Raw genomic sequence first — 23,593 nt, forward strand, 5'->3', positions numbered from 1 at the left:
ACTGGGTGCATATCTTTAAGATCAACACAGGGGGTTGGAAACTCGGCTCACTGTGCCCGGCACACTATTCCGCACATCTGGGCACCCTTCTCATCAGCATTTTTTTCTTTTTTTTATTGGATTTGACAACTGAATCTTTGTTGTTTGTTTGTGACATTTTAATTCGTTCGCTCACTCTCGCACAGTCGGCACATTTCGGCACAATTTCAAATGAGCCGAGTTTCCCACCCCCTGCAGCAATGTCTCTTGCAACGCGTAATATTAAAACCGCCAGCTAGCCAACTCGCCAACTGTCACTTCCACTTTCCCCACACCGCGCACCCACTGACTGATCGGTAAACCTGTCATTATAATAATCTTGATTAAAACTCCTGAATTGGAACACAGCCCTAAAACAAAAATTGGGTAAAATAAGCATTTTATTGACTAGTTTTCCCATGAGCGTGTAATATTTATTTTCTTTTGGAGTCAGCTGATTTCTCGATTTCTTGCATGCGGCGCGGAGTGAAATTTGTTTTTGTTTTTCGCAGAGTTTATGAATGGTTCATAGACTCTGGTTTTTCGTTTGATTGGTTCGAAAAGCGATTAATCCGGTTTAGTTTCGCCGGTTTGTGGTGCAATTTCAAGCGTTAAAAACCATGGAAAAAATCTTGTTGCGTTCGAAATTTCGGGGCAGCCTTTTGGGCACTCTGGTGGGCGATTGTTGCGGGGCGCCTTTCGAAGGACAGTTGATGGACAGTGGTTCAAAATTGGTTCTCCGGCAAAACTTGGACAAACTCGAGGGGCCATTTTTCAAAGGTAAGTTCTGAGTTCAGAGCTGTGGGCCGCAAAAGAAGATTATATAATTTTGCAAAAATGCACACAGGGACTCACTTTTATACTATTTTGTACTATTTCAGCTCCTTACAAAAAGTACACAGACGACACTGCATTGACAAAATGTGTTCTAAGCACACTCCTGAGCCCAAATGGTTTCTCGCAGAAACTGTTGGCCAAAAATTTCGTTCTGGAATATTTCAAGGATCCCAGACGGGGTTACGGAGCCGCAGTGGGAGATGTGTTCGATAAGCTTCGTAAAACTAAAATCGCCGACCCAGTTGGCCCAGCAGCCGCCCAATTCGGAGGAAGTGGATCGTTTGGCAATGGTGCTGCTATGAGGGTGGCTCCCATTGCCCTTTACTGTGTAAATCGAGATAACACCCATCTCTTGCAAATGGTACGAGATGCTTCCCTAGTGACCCACAGCCATACCCTCGGTATTAACGGTGCCATTCTGCAAGCGTTGGCCATTACACAATCCCTCAAACTGAACCCGGAAGAGCAGTTGAATGCGAAACAGTTTCTTGCCAAACTCAAAACGGACATCGTCGAAGTGGAGAAAGAGAACGATCCCGATTTGGATGCCAACTACAATGCCTACCAGAAGCAGCTCGATGCGGTGGAACAGCTGCTGGACGGGAAAATTGAGACCAGTGACGAAAATGTGCTGAACTTACTGGGCCATAGCGTGGCAGCACTTCACTCGGTTCCCACGGCAATCTTTTGCTTCCTGAAGTGCACCGACGGGACGGCGAGTCATGTGAGTATATTTTATAATCGTTAACATAATTGAATTATCTTCAAAAGCCGTTTACATAACTTAATTGAGGTTCTAAAAACTTTTCATAAATTCAATTCTAGACTTTGGTGCTAAAGATATCTAATTTAAAAAAAAAAAAAAGTTATGTATAAAATTACCACTGTTTTCTTGATATAAGATGGCTGAACCCATGGCCTTTTTTCAAAATATTATAACACGTCTAGGTTTTAAGATATATGCCACTGAAAATTATTTTTGACAGCGGGATGCAAGCTTATTAGCTTGTATGGCGAATTATTTGCTTAATTTAGCATTGAGTTTTTTCACTTTGAAATTGCAAGCTGAAATTTTAACATGGCTGCCAAAACAAATGACGGGCTACTTAGCCTTAAACCAAACTATTTTCTACATGAATGTGTACAGTGGTGTTCTGAATAATATAAAATGCTCAACTCTGGCATGCTGTAGTTTTGTTCTCTTTCCAGCAATCGAGCTGAAATTTGCTCCACAGAACTACAAATATGATCAGATTTGTAACTACAAAATTTAATTTTTTTCTGAGTCCCTTCCGGAAAGTGAGACACTAGGTGAAATTTTTCGAAAAAATAGCAGTTTTTCATTTTGAAATTTTATTTCTACAAATATTTAAAACATTTTCGATTTGGATGTACGTTTGATAAGTAGGTGGAGATTATTCAAATGGCACGTAATATGATTTTTTTAGAATTCAATGCCAAGCAGAAATTCAAAATTTTAACACTGCTATTTTTTGGAACAATTTCACTTAGTAGTGGTGTTGAAACTTTAATCGAATAGGTCGCCCGAAACTGAAGCCCCTCTGGTATTTTTACTGTTTCATACTCTTGACATAGTTACATCCTTTATTTAATTTTTCTCAAACATACTTGTTGATCTTTTTCAGGTATTTCACTATTTGTGTGTACACCCCGGGATTATTATTGATTAATATATTTACTATAGGTGTTTTATTATTAAGTATAGATATGTTTTTACGGACTGATTCATATTTGGGACAATAATGTAGAATGTGTGTTAAGTCTTCATTATCACCACAATGATCGCATCGAGAATTAGCGACAAGATTCCAATTCGCTAGTTTGTTTTTAGTCACTACATGACCAGTTCTTATTCGTCCAATTTGTATTGTCTCTATAGTTGATGAATTCAGTCCTTTAAACCATGGTTTATTGTCGATAATTTTCGAGTGCTCGTAATGGAATTTTCCTTTGTCTATGGATATTTGTTCATATTGGTCCTGCCATTGTTTATTGACTTCATTCTTAAATAAGTTAAACATATCTTCGAGTGTATAGCCTATAGTTTCTTCTACATTCCTTGTTGTGCCCATTTTGGCTGCGTGGTCCGCTCTATCGTTTCCTATCAATCATATATGGCTTGGGATCCATTGTGCATAAATTTTTTGTATATCAGATTGATTGATATCGTTCAAAAATTTTATTATTAAGCTGTTTTCTGTTTGGAATGGTTTTGAAAGAAGTGTGCATGTGTTTTTAGAGTCTGTAAATATTACTAATTCATTTATATTTTTACTATTTGCATAGTCTATTGCTTTGATAATGGCCACTATTTCTGCACTCAAAATTGTAAATCCAGTTTTTAATTTGCAACTATATGATGATTTCTCTTGGGCATCATAGTACCCGCACCCTACTAAAGAATTTAAAATAGAACCGTCTGTGTATATTTGATAAACTCCCTTAAGGTACCGTGGAGCAAGTGAGTAATGGAATTCTCATAGTTGAGATTCTTCAAAATCTAGAGACTTTAAATTGAAACAAATGAGGTCGTGTATAGTTTTTAGCTTGACTCCCACCAAATATAAGCAGCATGATGAAATTATTTTTTATGAAAAATTAAAGAAAAAAATACAGAAAAAGTTTTTGAAAAATGTCTCCTTACTTTTCACTTGCCCCAAAAGTGGGGCAAGTGAAAAGTTTACCGTTTTGAACAATAATTTCAAAAGCAAACAGTTATATTCACGATTTCTATTAGCTTTAACATTTGTTAAGGCTTCCCAATGAACAATAACATAAATAACATGTAAACAAAGAAAATATTACTCTTTTCACTTGAATTCAGTTATGTTAGTTGAAATAATTCGACAACATTATAACTGCAACATTTCCAATGTTAGTTCTTACATTATAGGACAGCAATTGCATTTCTGCTCTGTAGAATTTCCACCGCTCGTTATTTGTTTTTGAGAAAGTCGGATATGACGTCGGATAACTCTTCGGGAGAAATCAAACGGAATCCTTCAATAACGTATTTAGGGTCTTTTTTATGTGGATAGACCTATACCCCATTTTTATGTTTTGAACTAGCTTTACATAGACATTCCACGAGATTTCCGTGTGTTCTCTAATATTGCAACATTTCAGTCAACGTCTTCCTTTTAATTGGCTGCCCGAAGTAGCCATATTAATATTGTAATGTTTGGCAACATCTTTTAGAGAAGTTCCATGATTTCTAATAGCTTTTAACGCTTGAGTATAGTGTTTCTCGAATTATCAGCACGTTATGTTTTTCTATGATAATTGCGAACCATGTTTACTTATGGCTACTTAAGTACGAAAACTCAAATTCAATCTCTAATGATAAACTTTTCACTTGCCCCACCTGATAAGAATGTTGACGGTGTTTAAATTTAGTTATTTTTAGGTCTACGTCGAATTAATTCTAAAACTTATTGCAGTTTGAAACTGTCACAGAGGACAACTAAGAAGTGGTACAGGAAATTATTTTCCGCAACTTTTTTCCACTGAAAATATTAAAATAAGATTGTACGCCGCCAACTTGTTACGGAGTAACAGTTGACAGGTTAACAATTTTTCGCTCTATTGTGCAAAAATGGCTGAAAAATCTCAGAAATCTCTTACCTATCGTAATGTTTTGAATGGCCTCAAAGGTTTACGCATGAGTTTAAAACGTTAATTCACATATTCAGTAAAATATATCAATTGTTTTCACTTACCCCATTTACCTACTTACCCCGCGGTACCTTATACTTTTCTTCTATTAATTGTAATACCATTTGTTTTTGTGTAATACTGTTTAAATTTTTCTTTTTGAGATCTTTTATTTCATTTGATATTGTAATTTTATTGTGGATAGTAGTGTTGTAATTTTGACTTGATCTTGGGATGAGTTGAAAAAATAAGTAATTATTCAATGAAGCTGTTCTTTCTAAGTATGAAGTGTGTTTTGGAAGATAATCTAAACTCATAATGTTCTGCAAACTATTTTCTATCATTTTCTATCAACATGATTGGGTGTGGAATTTAATTGCCTAAGACAGGTTCTGATAGCTAGATGCTGCACTGTTTCTAGTTTTTTAAATGTTGTTTTTGGTACTGAGCCTATAATTGTTAAACCATATTCTAGATGGGGCCTTACTATTGCTTTGTAAATTTTTATCATTTGGTTTGGATGAGCTTCACTACGTTTTCTACTAATCGTTTTGAGTAAATTTATTTTTTTCTTTGCTTTAGTTATACTATTGTTAATATGTGATTTAAACGATAACTTGTGATCTACTTGAATCCCTAAAATTTTATGTTTTGCTACTACTGGAATACGTGAATTGTCTAACTTTATCGAAATGGTAGGATCATACTTATTTTTAAATATTATTGTTGCTGATTTGTTTGGGTTGATTTGCATACCTAAATTTTTAAACTTTTTTATACAAGTACATTTATACAAGTTTGATCCACAATATAGCTAAAGAAGGTGAAATCCTCATACAGTTTGCCGACGATTTTACAGCAATTGTAATAGGTTTTAGTACAGCAACGGTAGCAGAAAAAATGAACAACTTTCTTACAAGATGGTCATTACATCTTGTAAGAAAGTTGTTCATTTTTTCTGCTACCGTTGCTGTACTAAAACCTATTACAATTGCTGTAAAATCGTCGGCAAACTGTATGAGGATTTCACCTTCTTTAGCTATATTGTGGATCAAACTTGTATAAATGTTAAAAAGAACTGGAGATAATGGACATCCTTGTGGTAGGCCTTTATTTGAAATTTGAATTATTTAAGTGCCATCATTTAGTTCTAAGATCATTTTTCTTTCTTTTAATTATGAAAAAACCCAATTTATAATTTCTGACGGAATTTTTAGTTGCTCCATTATTTTCAAAAGTTTGTTGATGTCAACATTATCGAAAACTTTGATTAAATCTAAAAAAGTCGCTGCTAATACCATACCTTCTCTTTTTGCTTCATTCACCTTTACTATGAGAGTGTTTACACAATTTATTGTGGATCTGTGTTTTTTTAAAACCATATGAATTTATAGGAATTATTTCATGTTCGTGTATATAATTAGGGCAAATGTACCATTAGTGGTGCACCTAAGGGAAAACTGCTAAACCACGGTGATAAAATCATCAAATATATGATTTTAATGTATCAGTCGATAGATTTCAAATCCTTCTGTCATTCAAATGTATAAAAATCACGATTCATTTGAAATTTCCCTGTAAAAAGCCTTGCACCAATAATAGGAACACTGTTCCTTTAGTGGAGGTATGTTTTAAGAATGGTTCCTTTAGTGGCGCAATCCATTGATTTCTTATGGAACCCTCCACTATGGGTACCGATGCACCACTATAGGTGCAAAGGAGCAAAAAATTTAAGCAAAATAATTGTTTTAAATAGTTTAACGGTTAAATTTCATGAATATTTTTCAATAAATTGTATTATTTTCACATCGTACATCAAAGAAAAATATCACATAGCCATAGATTAGTGCGAAACATGTCAAAACACACTACCTCCACTAAGGGAGCGTTTGCCCTATTCAGTCTATTTTTGATTACATTGTTAATTAGTTTGATCAAAACATTAGACATAGCTAATGGCCTGTAAGATTGTACATTATCTGGATCTTTGTTTGGTTTGAGCAATGGTATTATTCTAATTGATCTCCATTCGTTGGGTATTATTCTTGTGTTAAGAACTTCGTTCATTAGTTCTGTGAATCGGATGATCAGATTTAAATTTAGGTGTATTAATATATAAAATGATAAATTATCTATTCCAGGGGTTGAATGATCTTTTTTCGACTTGATAATCTTAATAATTTCTAAGTGATCAATTTTTATTAAATTGTCTGATATGGGGGTGTTTTTTTATAATGTCTGTGATTGGTGGAAAATTCGGATTGATGAACTGCTGAGCTAATGGTTTATTATTCAAAAGGTTCAAATTATTTTTCGCTGGACGACCTCCACTGACCATTTTAACTGTGTTCCAAAGTGTTTTAGCATTCATATTTTCATCGATTGAATCTATCAGTTCCTTCCAACAATTTCTTTTTTCTCTTCGTATTTCTCTTTTCAAAACGGCTCTACTTCGCTTAAAGTCTGTGTAATTTTCATCTGTTTGGTTTCTATGAAATTCCTTTAATTTATCGTTTTTTATTTTCAATACCTCTTTGATTTTCTCCGTCCACCATTTCTTTGGGCTCCTGTTTTTATTATTGTTGATGGTGTACGTACATTCGTTGAATTTCTCTTTAATTATTTCCGTTATATCATCTGTTGTATGGAAAGCATGTGGTTGTAGCATATTCAGTTTATTTATGGCTTGTTTTTTATTGAATTAAACTTTATTGTAATCGTATTTACGTGCTGTGTTTACTTACTTACTTATTTGGCTTTACATCAATTATCTTGATAAAGCCTCGCCAACAATATTTCGCCAATTCCCTCGGTTCATGGCCGCTTCTCTCCATCCTCGACTGTGACCCACGCTCTCCAGGTCCTGGTGTACCTGGTCAATCCACCTAGCTCGCTGCGCCCCACGCCTTCTTGTTCCGACCGGATTCGTGGCGAACACCATCTTTACAGGGTTGTTGTCCGGCATTCTTGCAACATGCCCTGCCCAGCGTATCCTTCCAGCTTTAGCTACCTTCACGATACTGGGTTCGCCGTAGAGTTGAGCGAGCTCGTGGTTCATCCTTCGCCGCCACACGCCGTTCTCCTGCACGCCGCCGAAGATCGTCCTTAGCACTCGGCGTTCGAAAACCCCAAGAGCTTGCAAGTCCTCCTCGAGCATAGTCCACGCCTCATGCCCATAGAGGACTACCGGTCTTATGAGCGTTTTGTACATCGTGCATTTGGTGCGGGGGTGAATCTTTCTTGACCGCAGTTTCTTCTGGAGCCCATAGTAGGCACGACTTCCGCTGATGATGCGCCTTCGTATTTCCCGACTAACATTGTTGTCAGCCGTCAACAAGGATCCGAGGTAGACAAACTCGTCCACCACCTCGAAGGTATCCCCGTCTATCGTAACACTGCTTCCTAGGCGGGTCCTGTCGCGCTCAGTTCCGCCAACCAGCATGTACTTTGTTTTCGACGCATTCACCATTAGCCCGACTCTTGTTGCTTCGCGTTTCAGGCGGGTGAACAAATCTGCCACCGTTTCAAATTTTCTCCCAATAATATCCATGTCGTCCGCGAAGCAAACAAATTGTCCGGATCTCGTGAAAATCGTGCCTCGACTGTTAAGTCCGGCTCTCCGCATGACACCTTCAAGCGCAATATTGAACGTGCTGTGTTATCTATATCAAATTCAATTACTCTATGGTTACTAAAGAAATCTTCATTAAGTACCTTCCAATTTATTTTACAAGCTATTTCTGGTGATGCGAATGTTATATCTATGGCAGACAGAGTAGTGTTAGGTGATTCTATCAGAGTACTTGTACCATCGTTCAATAGTACTAGTTCCTGATTGTCTAGTAAGTGGTCTATCAGTTCTCCTCGTGAAAAATTCTCATGAAAAGGATTCCAGAGTCGATTGTGGGCGTTGAAGTCTCCTGCTAATATTACTGATCCGTGAAAAGTGTCTATTGTTTCAAATAATTTCTTCAAAGGTTCTCTGATATCGTTATTATTAATCGGTAGAGGTGGAATATAAATGGATATGAACAATATTTTAGGCAGAGTGTTTTGTGTGACTATAGCTATTGATTCTATTGGCTGTAAGTTAGGTAGTTTAAAATGTTTGAATTCTATTTCATTCTTGACCAGAAACCCTATTCCTCCATAACCAGCGGATCTGGTTTCTGCCAACAATTTATATCCTGTAAAGTTGTAAGTTTCTTCCGGTTTTAGCCAAATTTCGCTTAGCATTAGTATATGCCTTAAGAGGAAGTTTTGAATGGACTCTCTTGTATCTATTGGTCGCAAGCTTGTGACATTGTTTTGTAGGTACCCAACAAACATTAGCAGCTGAATAGCAGTTTATTCAGCTGAAATATGTTTGAGAGTAGTTTATTCAACTCTTATTCCACGAAAATGTTTGTTGGGTACTATGGTCAGTTTCCTGAAGTTGTCCTGCATTTCAAGAGTTTTTCGATTCTATTTTAATTTTGTAGTAGTAACTTCCGGGTTAACTATTTTATTCAATTATTCGCTGATATTAATAAGTAACAAATCTTGTTCTATTGTATCTGTTTTATTTGTGCTTTGGATTATGGTTTTTTGTATAGCTTTGATTTTTTCGAACATATTGTTAAGGTTGAACTGGCAAATTAGGTCTTCTTTGATCATTTGTGTGATTTTTTCTATTTCAGAGGTTTTGTATGGATTTGTTAGAAATTCGTGTTGTGAAATATGGTGTTTGGTTAATCGGTCGTTTGGTTTTTTGTCTCACGTACGTCGTACTGTTTTGACTGTTGTCTTCCAGTCGTGGAAAATCGCGTAATGAATCCAGTCTAGTTTGTAGGTTACTTTTGGTCTGTTTTGGGTATTTGTCAGATGCTTCAAAATATGATGATTTATTTACTGCCATGTCTTGTCTGATTAAGTCCTGTCGCAGTCTTTCCGGGCATTCCTTATTCGAAGCCTTGTGGTTTCCTGAGCAATTTACACATTTAGGTTCGGGTGTATCGCAATTCTGTTCGTTATGGAATTGTCCACAATTACAACATCTGGTTACCTTCGATTTACAAAATTTTTCTCGATGACCAAATCGCCAACACTTAAAACAAATTTTCAATGGAAAAACGTATGGTTCGACAAATCGATGAGTACCGTAGATCTCAATGGACTTTGGTAGAGTTTTGCCTTTGAAAAAAAATTTGATCGAATATGTGGGCTGAAACTTATTTTCTCCTACTCTCTTCTTAATCCTTTCCACTTTGTAAATTTTTAGATTGTTTCCACAACTGCTATTTTCAATTATTTCATCATCTGTTATGGATGGAGGTACATCCCCTACCACCCCTATGCTCTCCTTGAACCTAGTAGGTACGAAAATTGAGAAACCAAAACTGTCTGTCAGAAGTTTGGAGTTCAACAATTGCTCTGCATCTCTTGGTTTTTCGAAGCTAATCTGGAATTTGCCTCTACCTACACTTTTCATTGTGTTGTGTTTCGTCACGCCTTCAGCATTTTTGCCACTTCCATCGGGTGCGGGTACTTTACATTGTTGTTCTGTTCCTTGTCCTTTATTTCTTTGTGGATAATAAATGTCTTGTAGTTTTGATTTTTAATCCAGCCGTCATTGTAAATTCCATCGGTGTTGTCCTTGTTTTGTCTTTTTGTTGTGAATTGATCAGTTTTGCGTTTAGTACCGGTGTTCGATAGGGATTTGTGTGTGTTATTGTCTTGATTTTCGTTGTTTGTGTTCGAGTCTCTATTTTGTATTCTGTTTTCGTCATTTAAATTGTCGTCGTCGTCGTCAGTCAAAACCCGAGTCGCATGGTATTTTTTCTTTTTTCAGTTTCGTTTCATTGTGTTTGTTCCGTTTCGTTTTCCTGTCGTAGTCACTATCATTCTCGTCGTCTCTGTCTTTGTGCCTAGCCTTCGACTTCCGTGCCAGCACGTGTGTCCGAACATTGTCCTCCATCTTGTCACTAATTCCCTCCGCCATCATGTTCCCATAATCGGTTTCCCTTCCCTTCCCTCCTTTGTACAAAATATCCCCGAAAAGCACACCAAATAATTAACACCCTATAAAATCAACTTAATGGAGAATACTTACAACAACTTATCAATCTTATCACTAATATATACAGTAACACTAGAGGTTAGTCAGTTTATTTTACACTTTTCTGAAACGTTCGCGGAAAATTAAAATTCACAACACTCGTCAAGGATCGTCTGAACTGGTCGATTAGCTTGGAGAGAATGATATTTGTAGTTCTGTGGAGAAAATTTCTACTCGATTTCTTGAAAGGGAACAAAACGACAGCATGACAGAGTTGAGCATTTTGTATGAAAATCGACATGCGCTGCTATTATTCATAAAAGCACTGTAAGTCCTATGGACCAATGCAAGAGTTCACTAATTTGACGTTTGAGCGGTGCCGAATTCACTAGTTTCCATGGTCACATAAATAACACGGTACCGCTATAACGTCAAATAGTGACCGCGTGCATTGGTCCATTCTGCACTGCCCTTCTACGCCTACTTGTCCCATGTTCTATGTAAACCTTATGGACCGCGGGACAAATATGCGTAGAACGACAGTGTAGGCCTGGTATATTAGATTACTGAGAAGTTTGATAAATAATAGTTCAAAATTCATGTGACTTTGTGAATTAAAAACAGTGTTTTCTACAACTTTGACGGCCTGTTGCTCAAAATTGTAACGAGTTGGAACATTTCTGAAAGCGGCATAAGATCCAGCAACCCAAAATAAACTCTCTTCCCCATGGTAACACAGGTGATCCACCGATTTTCGACGAACGCTAGCTAAATCAAATTAGTACGATTTGCTCAATAATGGTTGGAATAATTGTATACGCTTATTAGTCTGATCAAACATTGGGATAAGTGACCTAAGGGTCAAACTATTGAAAAACAATCAACTAACTATTGATTTTTATTCATTTTTTTTATATTTATTTTGAATAATTTAGCTCTTTTGCTAAAATTGTTATTCAAGCACTTTTTTTGGAGTCGCCATTTTGACAGTTAAATTGTCGAGCAAAGCTGTGGAAATGAAAGGGTTAATGGAGACACATGATTTGCTCACTGAGATAGGGTGCAGAACCACTTGGGCACTTCCTTGATTCACTATGGCATAGGAGGGTTTTCTCGGTCGAATTGTCTGAAATTTTGCAAAAAGAAGCGCTTTAGTACGACGAATCTTGTGGCCAAACATAAGCTCTGTAGCTTTCAAAAACCCCCACTGGATTCGGCTCCCTACGTACAAATATTATTTTTGTTACGCTGTGCAATTATTCTAGGTTTTTCATGCATTTTATTCATTCAAGCTATTACTGTTTCATACTCTCAAGACTTTGTTTTCAAGGCGTTATGAAGGTCTTCAGAGAGTTTATATTCCTAGGCATTTATTAGGGATTTTTTTAGGAATTACTCCAGATGCTTTCCTGCCAGATACATTTCTTTAAATTTTTCATAAGAATTCCTCTCTATAATTCGGTAGAAATTTCCCCTATGAATTCCTACAGAATCTCTGCTGGAATGGTATCAGCAACTATATTATATTATTTTAGATTTCTTTTAGTATGTTCACTTGGATTCCTTCGGGAAAACTTCCAGAGATAATCCATGGATATTTTTGTTTCTGAATTTATCTGAAATTCCTTTAGGAACCCTAAAATGTCGTAGAAAACTGGAATATTTACTAGACTAACTGAATTTATGTGGATTTTCTCGGGAATTTTTGGTATTTATAGAGTAATCGCTGAAGTGTTTCCCTGGGCTTGGGATTATATTTTCCAGGGAGCGATGAGTTTTGATAATTGATCGCTGTTGTTAGTAGCTTTGATTAGATGTTGGGTGAATTTCAAAGCAATGGCAACCTTTTTATTACAAAATTTAGATTTTGTCTTCTGACCTAAAGATTCTGGTTAAACTACTGCATAGTACGGCTATCACTCATCAAAATTACTTTCGCTTTGGGAAAATATAATTTCAAACTGGCGCGAAGATTACAAACTGAGGGTGGGTTAGGAGCACAGTCAGACCCTTGAATGTGCAATGTGGGGTAGTAATTGGGAATGCCATTGACGGTTTGTAATCTTCTACGAGGTTTTCGAAAACCAACAGGGCGCGTGCGCCGGGTTGCGGATAGGAGCAAAGGGAGATCAATAGCATCTACTTAAAATAATAGAGCAAAAAGCCGTTCCATGATTAGGTAATGTTTAGCGATCTTCTATGGTGTTCTAGTACTATAAAATTCTTCACTCACTGAGAATTCTGGCCTTGATAATATCAATAGTGCTAAACATAAAATAATACCTAATACTCAATAAGTACAATGTAGTTTCAATGTAGTAATAAATGAAATAAAATCAATTTTCTATACTTGACAAGGTTTTGAAGACAATCAATGAGTGAAAGAACTACCTATTAGAAAAGCCACATCAGCTAAGGCTATACATATACAAATGTTGGTCATAGGGTCATGGCGAGCATTCGGTATGTATGTCTATGACTGATTCTGATCTAATAGGGGCACTAGAAGACCACGCGGACAATTTCGAAATAAATTAATAATGTCATTTTTTAAGCTATTCATTAGTGCTGTTTAATTGTTTATTATTCTAACAAAACTACATAATTATTCATTACTAATCACTGTTCCTAATTCTCTCTTTCTCACCTTCTTATCTGTTGCATGATTATGATCATTACTAATATAATGCATGAGCATGCACAATAAGAATAATTTCAGAATTGTAAGCAGTCAATGGATAACTGGATAGAATAGCTTCGAAAAGAATGCTCAAAACAGAATAATTCTGGTCAGGGAAGTATGACCATCATGAGTAAGTAACACATTTCATTTTAGTAATATCAAATATTTTTATATAAATCAGCACCGCCAATCAGTGAACTGAATTATAATTTTATATCTGTACATGATAAAAACAGATAAAGTTTGTACAGTTGTCACCATCGATTGAATTGCGTTCTTTATAGTAATGTTCAATCATTATCAAAAGCTCCTAAAGCGTCGCATCGTGCCATCAACAGTTCTTAGCATCACTCTCATATTGTTATTACTTTGTTGTTTATTAAATTTATGTAAAGCGATCAGCTCATTCTTTCTTACTTGTACAATTGTTTGAAATTTTAATAAATCAAACCAAACTTCAAAACTTAAATTAAATTGCTCTCAGCACATTTACATTTTGCAGCATTAATCGCATTACTGTGTCAAGTCTTCTCCAACTTCCTATACCCTACCCCAACCCTTCCTATCATTTCCGATGGTGTTCAAGTGGTCCGCATAGACTATTACGGCCATTACCTATCCCTGCCCCCGGCTTTGGACTGACTTGCGCTCTCATTGCCCCACCAAACGCTGCAAAATGAAAATGAAAAATGAAATTTATCAAAAAAATAAAATGTGTAATATACAAAGCCAGGTCATAAGGATCTACTCTGAAAAAAATCATACAAATCGGTTCAATATTCTTGGAGAAATCTGGAATTTACGATATGAGGTTTTTTGAGTTTTCAAGATCTTTATTTATCCAGCGTGGTACCGGAAACAGAAATGCTCATTACTCAAAGACAGCTGCACCATTGCTTCATTGCTTCATTTTTTACAACATGAATATCCAAATACTATAAAAATTCTGTATCCTGAGATATTCACCAGCCATAACCCTACTCGTCGGTCCCCAAGGAGTTTTAATCTTAATATAAAAGAATTTTTTGAGATCTTGTGAAAAAATGGTGCAAAAATTTTGAGAACCAAAGAGTTATCATGATTTGAATATTTTTAGCGGTAAAAAAATGAAGCTGCCGGTAGAGGGGTTAAAGGTTAAAAAAATAATCTGCCGATAAAAATTACCATTTCGGCCAAGAAATCGTTTTCGTTTCAACTTTTTGTGGAACCTAAAAAAAATATATATATATATACACTTCCAACAGCTGATATGTCGGATTTTTTTTTACCGAGATCACGACAAACGTATACCGAATGTCGATAGCGATTGCCGAAATCTCGATAAAAAACTTGGATTGCGGAAATCTCGGTAAACTAATAACCGATATTCGGTATTGAAAAGTACCAAATTCTCAGCTGTTGGATTCTCGGCTATTCGTTTTGCTGAGGTCGACGAAATAATGTAAGTGTATATAAAGCTTCTATTTTTATTTAAAACAGAGGCGTCGCGTCTCGTTCATCATAACAACCTACAATATCTACTATTATTTAAGTACGATTCTATAATTATCTCAATAAAATTTAGCCTATTTCAATTATCTTTATTATTGATAGCTTGCAACGCAATTTTCACCTTTCAAAATATTTGTTGTTATATTTTTGCTATTCAAATTAAATGCAAAAGCTGTTTGGTGCGACGCGAGGTCTGTGCCCTAATTTTCCCTACGCGTTCAGCGCGATGCATGCTACGCAACACTTTATTCCACGCTACACGTTGCTGCTGTGACGATGAAACCCAACGTGTGTACTCTCATCGGGAGAAGCATTGCCTTTTGTCGTACACACAATTCTGTATATGTGGTAGAATGTTTTTTGCACTACAAATGCCAGTGTGTAAGTAGCCAAAGCGTCAACTCTGGCCGGTGCACAGTCTTGTCACATCAATCTGTGCGAGCGTGCGGTGGGGAGACAAGAGACAAATCAATCCACGAGAGAGATCCATTTTGCTTGCTCTCTTTTGGCCTTCGCGCTTTCAGCATCACCACGCTTATGGTGTGGAGCACTGGCGTGATTTTTCAGACGGCTGACGGTAAGAAGTTTCTGTAAGTTTGAGGCTCAGGGCTCGCGCTTGTTTTTTAACAATACTGGTTAAGAACCTCGCTTCCAGCATACAGTATTAGCGCGGTGATACTTGTGATGGTCAATCAGAAGACAACCAGAAAATTAATTCTAAAGCGGTCGTGACCTCCGTACCGTCATCGTCAGCATTTTAACGCTTGTGGTGTGGTTTAAAAGCGAGCAATTTTCTTAATGCGTGCACCAAGTACACGAAGCGACCGATCTTGTATTAATTCTATGTAAAAATATGTGGGTTATGATCACTAGCTCTATATTGCAATATTAGTTAGAATCCAGTGCTTTATAAATCGAAACTGATGACCACGCATAATTTGAATTATTTTCATATTGAAAAAGTGATAAAAATAAAACTAAACAACCCGATTAGCATCTACAATCATAAAGGGTTTTGATGAAACTGATGACCCGCATAATTTGAATTATTTTTATATGCAATTTTACAATTTCCCCATAATGATGACTAATCGTTAAAATTGAAAAAGTGAAAAAAATAAAACTTAACAACCCGATTAGCATCTGCAATCATAAAGGTTTTTGATCAACTGAAAAACTAGAAAAAAAAATTAAAAACGAAGGTTAGTAAAGATTGATTATACATTTTATTACATTAGAAAAAAAATGGTTTGAATCCAAGGTGTACCTAATAATAACAAATATAAAATGACACTAATGTTGTTTTCGTTTTTAGGAACTGGGTCGGTTATCAACACATAAATAAATCAACGTCAAGCAAATTGTAGTTCCGTTGAACTTGAATCGGGTTTGGGTTGAAACTGTGGTTCAGAACAAGTTGCGCCAGTTCCAACCTAGGGTCAAAAACGAATTCGACATAAATTAGAAGTGCACAGGTTGATAATTAGGCCACGCGACGCCTCTGATTTATCTGGTGCAATCATCGGACAAATTCGTTGTTGTGTTTTTTTTTGTGCAGATCTAGGAGGCAATCAAGGTAATATCCTTGATTTTTTATGTTATTATTTATGAGGAACTTCCAGCAAATATCATAGAGGTACCCTAAGAAAAAAAAAACATGAACAGATTCTTCTGAAGTAAAATTTTGGAACTACTAGAACTCTATCGAATTTCTATAAATTCTTGAATAAAAAAACTCGTTGTAATAGAAGCCTTGGAAGACATTTTGTAGGAATATTTGAAAGAATTCTTGATAAAAAAAAACTGGCAGGAGTTCCTGGGGAAATTTCTGCTTTTATCGCCTGAAGAACTTCTCGTACAGGGTATCCGCATATTATCCGTACTAAATTTGAAGTTATGCCTCTATGCAACCGAAATAGATACATTGAGCATTCCTACATGGTTTAACCCTCTAATACCCAACCCCGCCTTTAGACGTGGTACACTTTGGAATTTTGTGTATTTTTTCGTAGCTTGGAAATCAAAATGATTTTATTTTTGGCTCAAACCTTGACTCATAACACGCATATTAGAAACGTTTTTCATAACTTTTGAAACTTCTTTGTATTTTTGAAAATTGTTTGAAAAAAAGTATTCTTATATAAACTACAAATGCCTGGGGTTTATTTAACGTATAATATAAAAATTGTACCTTTTATATTTTTCTACTATCAACCTATAACAGAAGAAGAGCTTGGTGATATTAAAATAATTTCAAACCTGTTTTTCAGTTAATTACACGGAAAATAAAAATATGTCCAGAAAATATTAAAAATTTATTATTTTCAAAAGTATTGTAAAAACTTGAATTTTTATTATTGCCAAAAATCAGTAACTAGAAGAGGCTTCAAGAAAAAATGAAAAAAGATAGGGATGTTCAAAAATAAAAATCATAAAAATCAAAAACCAAATTTCATAGATTTGCGAATAAAAATAAATCATTGCCCAAAACGTGTTTAGAACGATTTTAGATAACTAAAAATTATATTTAGGTCGAAAATAAAAATTTGGGTATTAGAGGGTTAATATTATATTCCCAAGCAACAAATTTGACCCATTTCTGATGTCAAATATTTGTAAAATCCTACCCAATCGTGTTGGGCTGTTTTAACGAACGCCGTTTTTCGGGCTTTATGATGAAAGAGAAAAGACCTTCGATTCCAATGGATTTAAACTGAATAATTTTCTGTTTCCAGTATATCCTACAGCCAAGATTCTGTAGGAAATTTCAATCATAAAAAGAATATTTGAACTCATCTTATAGAAATTATATCTAATATGGCTAGCACCCTTCCAAAAAATGTGTCCAATAAATTTCAATTTGATTATCTCAGTAAAAAGCAATAATTTTGAAATTACCCATCACCCAATTTTTTATTTTCGATCTAAATATCATTTTGAGTTATCTAAAATCGTTTTGGGCAATTTTTTTTTCGCAAATCTATGAATTTTGGTTTTTGATTTTTATAATTTTTATTTTTGAACATCTTTATCCTTTTTCATTTTTTATTGAAGTCTCTTCTGAGGGATTCCACGGAGGCATGCAAGTCGATTCTGATCGACCATTTCAAAAATATCTGAAACTTTGCACAGTTTTTCAGTTCCATCTAAATCGTCATTTTCCGATATCAAATCTTCAAGTTGAGTCACGACTAACTTTTCAAAAGGGTGTATGTGAAAATGGTTCAAAAATATTCAAAAAGCTGCACAGCAAAAACGGTTCGTTCGATTGTTAGACAACTAAAGAAACAAAGTTAGACAACTAAATAAAGATTCCAAAAAAAATACACACAGTAAAAAAATTTTTTTTTTGCATTAAAAAACATCATTTTTGTCACAAAAACTCAAATATCTCAAAATCCTATCGGAATACCAACGTAATTTTTTGAGGGAAAACGATCCATTATATTAGCTATCTACCATAAAAATTTGGTGATGGTAAGCCAATAAACAAAAAAGTTATGACATTTCAAATATTTCACAAATTTGACACTTAGTGAAAATTTTTTTTTTTTCATTGTTAATTTTTTTTAGGACCGCAGTTTGTTGCTGATTTTTTTGTTAAGGGTACCGCATGAGGTTAACAAGTTGTTTTCATGATATTTTATTTAATTATTCATAACTATTATAGCATCTATTAGAAAGTTAAACGCGATCCAGTGTTGTGATCTAAAGTCTTGATAGTGTCATATTTTTTATTGTACGTAACTGAAGAAAAATTCTCTCAATAGTGTTGAAACCTTTTGATAAAAGAAACCTGTAAGAAATCTAATATTGAAGACAAAAGCTACAAAAAAAGTTTTCTATACAGGTATACGACTAGTTTACCTGCAAAAAGTTTACCTCGTAGAGAACAAGGCGGGTCTATACCCAGGTGATCTAGTATACGTAAAGCAGGTCGGTTTTCTCGGCGCTGGTTTTCTCCACAAAGTTAAAATCTGATTACACCTGGGTATAGACCCGCCTTGGTAGAGAATAGACTTTGTTATTCATATTTTTGAGAAAGCGAGTAACTTCAACAACATCAAAAACATGATAGGTACATACCATGAACATACTCACGAAAAAGCTAAAAATATACTACCACTATGGTTATAAAAGATTTAATTGTAAAATTTTTCTTCAGTCAAGCAAACGACACCAAACTAGTCAGTAAAAACTTGCCGTTTGCAGAAAAAAAGTGTTCGAAAGAGCTACGAAATCTCACCGAAAGCACCATAGATAAACTGAAAGCGGCTGGTTATGCTCCAATGTCTACATTGAATACAAATTTACGCATTTGTACGTCCTGCCGTTTAAACGTTGACAAACGGGCAATCTGTACATCATCGGTGGATCAGGTTGCAGGAAGTTCGAAAACAACAACAACTGAGGAATTACTAGATGCACCGACAACAACTGAGGAGTTACCAGAAGTACCAAGTGCAGATAGTCTTGCCACGGTACCATCAGCGACATCTGTTTCAACAAATCAATCAGAAGATGAGTGCATCCAGAAGGTCAACATCGAACGCTTCAACGAAGGGATAGCTGGAATAAAAGTGACTCCGATTAAATGGACGAAGATGGGTTACGTCAATTATCCCGAGAAAAAATACCGTGAAATCAACGAAGCTGTACGAAGAAACCTCTTCAAATTAGGACCTGAGGATGTGGAAAATACAGACTACGATGAGGTAATTATGAATATGAAGGAAAGGTTCTCGAATCTAGCCACGACAAGGAAAGATTATTGATTTTGTCGATGCTGCCAAGCTCGTGGTCTATTCAAGACGCCATCGATGAGTTCAAAACCAATAGAAATACAGCAAAAGAGGCAAAACAATTCAAAAATAACTGTCTTGCAACCAAAAATGCTAGGTCGAGTACTTCATTAACAGATGAGACAAAAGAAAAAATAATTCAATATTTTGAAGACGATGAAGTAAGTAGAGCTATGCCTGGCCAAAAAGATTATGTATCTGTAAAAAAAGATGGAAAGCGTCAAGCAATCCAAAAACGATTAATGATGACTACTTTGAAAGAAGCGTATACACGCTTCAAGGAAATTAACGAAAATATTAAGGTAGGTTTATCCTCATTTGCAAGCCTTCGTCCAAGGCAATGCAAGCTTCTATGCAGTTCAGGAACACATAATGTTTGTGTGTGCACAACACACGAAAATATTAACCTAATCTTACATAGTTTGAAAAGAATCAATTTATCAAAGGATATTAAAATGTTAACTGGTAGTCTTTTGTGTGAAAATACAACATCAAATTGCTATCTACGATCTTGTTCGGATTGTCCAGATTCTTCATCATTGGAAAATACTTTATTCGCTGAGTTTGAAGAAAATTATATTGATCAGTTATCATTTGAGCAATGGGTGACCACGGATAGGTGTGACCTAGAAACTATTGTAAAACCTGTAGATGAGTTTGTGTCATTTTTTTGCTTGAAATTAGAAAGTTTAATTCCTCACGACTTTATTAAAACAGAGCAATCCCGCTTTTTAAAAAATACGAAAAATACATTACAAGATGGTGAATTTTTAGTCATTTGTGATTTTTCTGAAAACTATAGCTTTGTATTGCAAGATGAAGTGCAGTCCCATCACTGGAACGTACAACAAGCTACAATTCATCCATTCGTTATTTATTTCAATGGAAGTACGCAAATTGAACATTTTAGTTTTATTGTAATTTCCGAAGATTTAAGACACGACTCAGTATCTGTAAATTTGTTCATTGCCAAAATGATTAACTTTTTACGCGTTGATAAGGATAAAGAAATCAGAAAGATATATTTCATGTCTGATGGAGCAGCATCGCAGTACAAAAACCGTAAGAATTTTTCGAGCCTATGTCAATTTAAATCAAAGTACGGAATTGATGCAGAATGGCATTTCTTTGCTACGTCACATGGCAAAGGTCCTTGTGATGCTATTGGAGGAACCATAAAGCGCATGGCCACAAGAGCAAGTTTAGCCAAAGAACGTGAGCATCCAATTAAAACTGCAAAAGAACTATTTGATTGGGCGAATCGCAGAAAAGAAGAAGATTTAACAAAATTATCATTTTGTTTTACTACTACTGAAGAGTACGAATTAACGGCATCAGAGCTCAGCGAGCAATATAATAACGCGAAAACGATCCAAGGAACCCAAAAATTTCACTGTTTCATTCCATTGCCAGAAAATAAAATTAAAGCAAAACTATACTCGAACTGTACTGATAATGATGTAAAAGTGTTCGATATTGTAAAAAAATTGAATAACAATAAATAAATAAATAAGTATTAATAAAATGTTTTCATGATCTCATAACGCATACCCAAATCCAAAACTTTTAAAGTTTATATATAACATTTAGAAACTCATCGATCATACTCTAAAAAAAATATCCTGGTAAAAAAAAAATTTATTTTCGTGTAATCTGTTAATTCATTTTAATTTATACATATATACATATACGTATAATATTTATACATATACATAATATTTATACATATAATATACATAATACTAATGAATACATGAAAACGACTTGTTTAATTCACGTAAGGCCCAAACAGCAACAAACTGCGGTTCCCGTAATAATTTACACCGAAAAATTTTTTTTTTTCTACTTAATGTGAAAATTGTGACATGTTTGAAATGTCATAACTTTTTTGTTTATTGGTTTACCATCACCAAATTTTTATGGTAGATAGCTAATATAATGGACCGTTTTCCCTCAAAAAATTACGTTGGTATTCCGATAGGGTTTTGAGATATTTGAGTTTTTGTGTCAAAAATTATGTTTTTTAACCTTCCAGTCGTCGCGCGGTTTGCCACTGTCAGAGCCACCACGCTGCTGTTGTGATCGAAAAGCGAAGTTTTTTCAACAGTGTTGTACAAAATACAACAGCGCGACGACTGAAGTGTTAATGCAAAAAAAAAAAAAAATGTTTTTTACTGTTTGTATTTTTTTTTTTGGAATCTTTATTTAGTTGTCTAACTTTGTTTCTTTAGTTGTCTAACAATCGAACGAACCGTTTTTGCTGTGCAGCTTTTTGAATATTTTTGAACCATTTTCACATACACCCTTTTGAAAAGTTAGTCGTGACTCAACTTGAAGATTTGATATCGGAAAATGACGATTTAGATGGAACTGGAAAACTGTGCAAAGTTTCAGCTCAATAGAAAAAAATGAATTAAAAAAATTACCAAATTTTGGTGCTGTTGCTTGGATACCCTTCTAGTTAATTATTTTTGGCAATTATAAAATTCTAATTTTTATAGTACTTTTAAAAATAATAAATTTTAAATATTTTTCTGATTTTTTTTATTTTCCGTGTAATTAACGGAAAAACAGGTTGATAATTATTTTAATACCACCAAGCTCTTTTTCTGTTATAGGTTAATAGTATAAAAATATAAAAGATAATATTTTTTATATGTCACGTTAAATAAACCCCAGGCATTTGTAGGTTATATAAGAATACAATTTTTCAAACAATTACACAAAAACCTATTTTTGAAGAGCGTAGGGTGTCTCTTAATAGCGAAAAATGCTCTAAACGGTCAAATTTTGAGCTAGGAAGAAACTTTTTTTGTCAAATCATCTTAAAATTTTCCGATCTTCAACTATGTAGAACAAACTATATCAATATTCCCTAAAATAAAAAAGTTTTGATGGTTATATTTTTTACAAAGGGCCATCCTAATTTTCGTTCCGACCAAAAAAAATGTTTTTATAATAAAAACAACTTTGTAGAACATCATTTTTACGTAAAATCACAATTGAAGGCGTAAGTTCCATCTTTCCTCCTAAAACCTCAATCCGGCCCACTGTGCAGTGGTGATTGTGGAGATGCCGAGGTATTCTCGGTCTCTAGAAGCAACAATCCCAACTGACTGTAAGGACTTGGCCGGCGCCATTATGATAGAGGTGCAATTCTTACCAGTTCCGATCAATCACGGAGTAGCAGAAATTTCTTATGGAATTCCTGAAGAAACCCTGAACGTTTATTTTAAGTATCGGATGAATTCTTGAAGGAATGCCTGAAAGAATCTATGGAGAAAATTATTGCAGAATTCACGTTGAATACAAACATTAGTGATATGAAAAGTAAAATATATTTCGGAAACAAAAAAAAAAAAACAATAATCAAGTCACGTCTTTTAAAATAATATGATGATTGGGAAACACATTTTAGACCACTGATCGTGTAAGCGTTACCAGTTAGTAAAATGGGACATGTTCCCGAAGAAAGTGACCAATTACAATCAAGTGATAGTTTTTAAAGTGTAAAACTATTTTCTCTTTCCATCCTTGTTCAGCGCTCGTTCCGGGACACCCTGGAGTATGCCATTTCCCTCGGAGGCGACGCGGATACGATCGCCAGCATGGCATGTGCAATCAGTGGTGCATTTCTGGGCGCGGAAGCAATCGCAGAAAATCTCGTCAAACATTGCGAAGACGCCGAAAACATAGCGAGCATGGCCGATCAGCTGCTCGAAGCCGTAGTTAAAGGATAGTTAAGATTAGGAACGACGCCATATCGAAATAGTCAAACCGAACAATGTAGATCAGTGTGTGTCGACGTGGTTTAATGCTTTGGGCAAAAGGTGACATCCCTCTCTGATAAAGGTCGTTCGGATTTGTGGGAGGTAAGTGGATTCATTGTGTGATTTTAAATTTGCTACGAAAAGTCAACATCGTTTTATTTTTCATATTTTTAATATCTTATTATTTTTGGTTTGTTCCAATTATTTATTGGTTTAGTTTTGTTTTATTTTTTTAATGCGAATAAGCCATTTTGATAGTTTAACTAATAACCTGCTATGG

The 23,593-nt window shown here is 35.1% G+C and overlaps 1 protein-coding gene across 2 annotated transcripts; it reads left to right on the forward strand.

The window, feature by feature from the left end:
- The first annotated feature begins 442 nt into the window (after positions 1-442).
- On the forward strand, positions 443-23,342 carry LOC5570310 (poly(ADP-ribose) glycohydrolase ARH3). 2 transcript variants are annotated; one of them, XM_021854289.1, is made up of 4 exons: positions 443-519; positions 557-798; positions 900-1,579; positions 23,086-23,342. In XM_021854289.1, exons 2-4 carry the CDS (start codon positions 639-641, stop codon positions 23,281-23,283), a joined length of 1,038 nt encoding a protein of 345 aa, XP_021709981.1. In that variant the 5' UTR covers positions 443-519; positions 557-638; the 3' UTR covers positions 23,284-23,342. The 2 variants fall into 2 exon arrangements, with proteins under 2 accessions (XP_021709981.1, XP_001653130.1); XM_001653080.2 differs by having other exon boundaries at positions 455-798.
- The last annotated feature ends 251 nt before the right edge of the window (positions 23,343-23,593 follow it).

Source organism: Aedes aegypti, chromosome 3 (assembly GCF_002204515.2).
Source record: "Aedes aegypti strain LVP_AGWG chromosome 3, AaegL5.0 Primary Assembly, whole genome shotgun sequence".
Taxonomy (NCBI): Eukaryota; Metazoa; Arthropoda; class Insecta; order Diptera; family Culicidae; genus Aedes; species Aedes aegypti.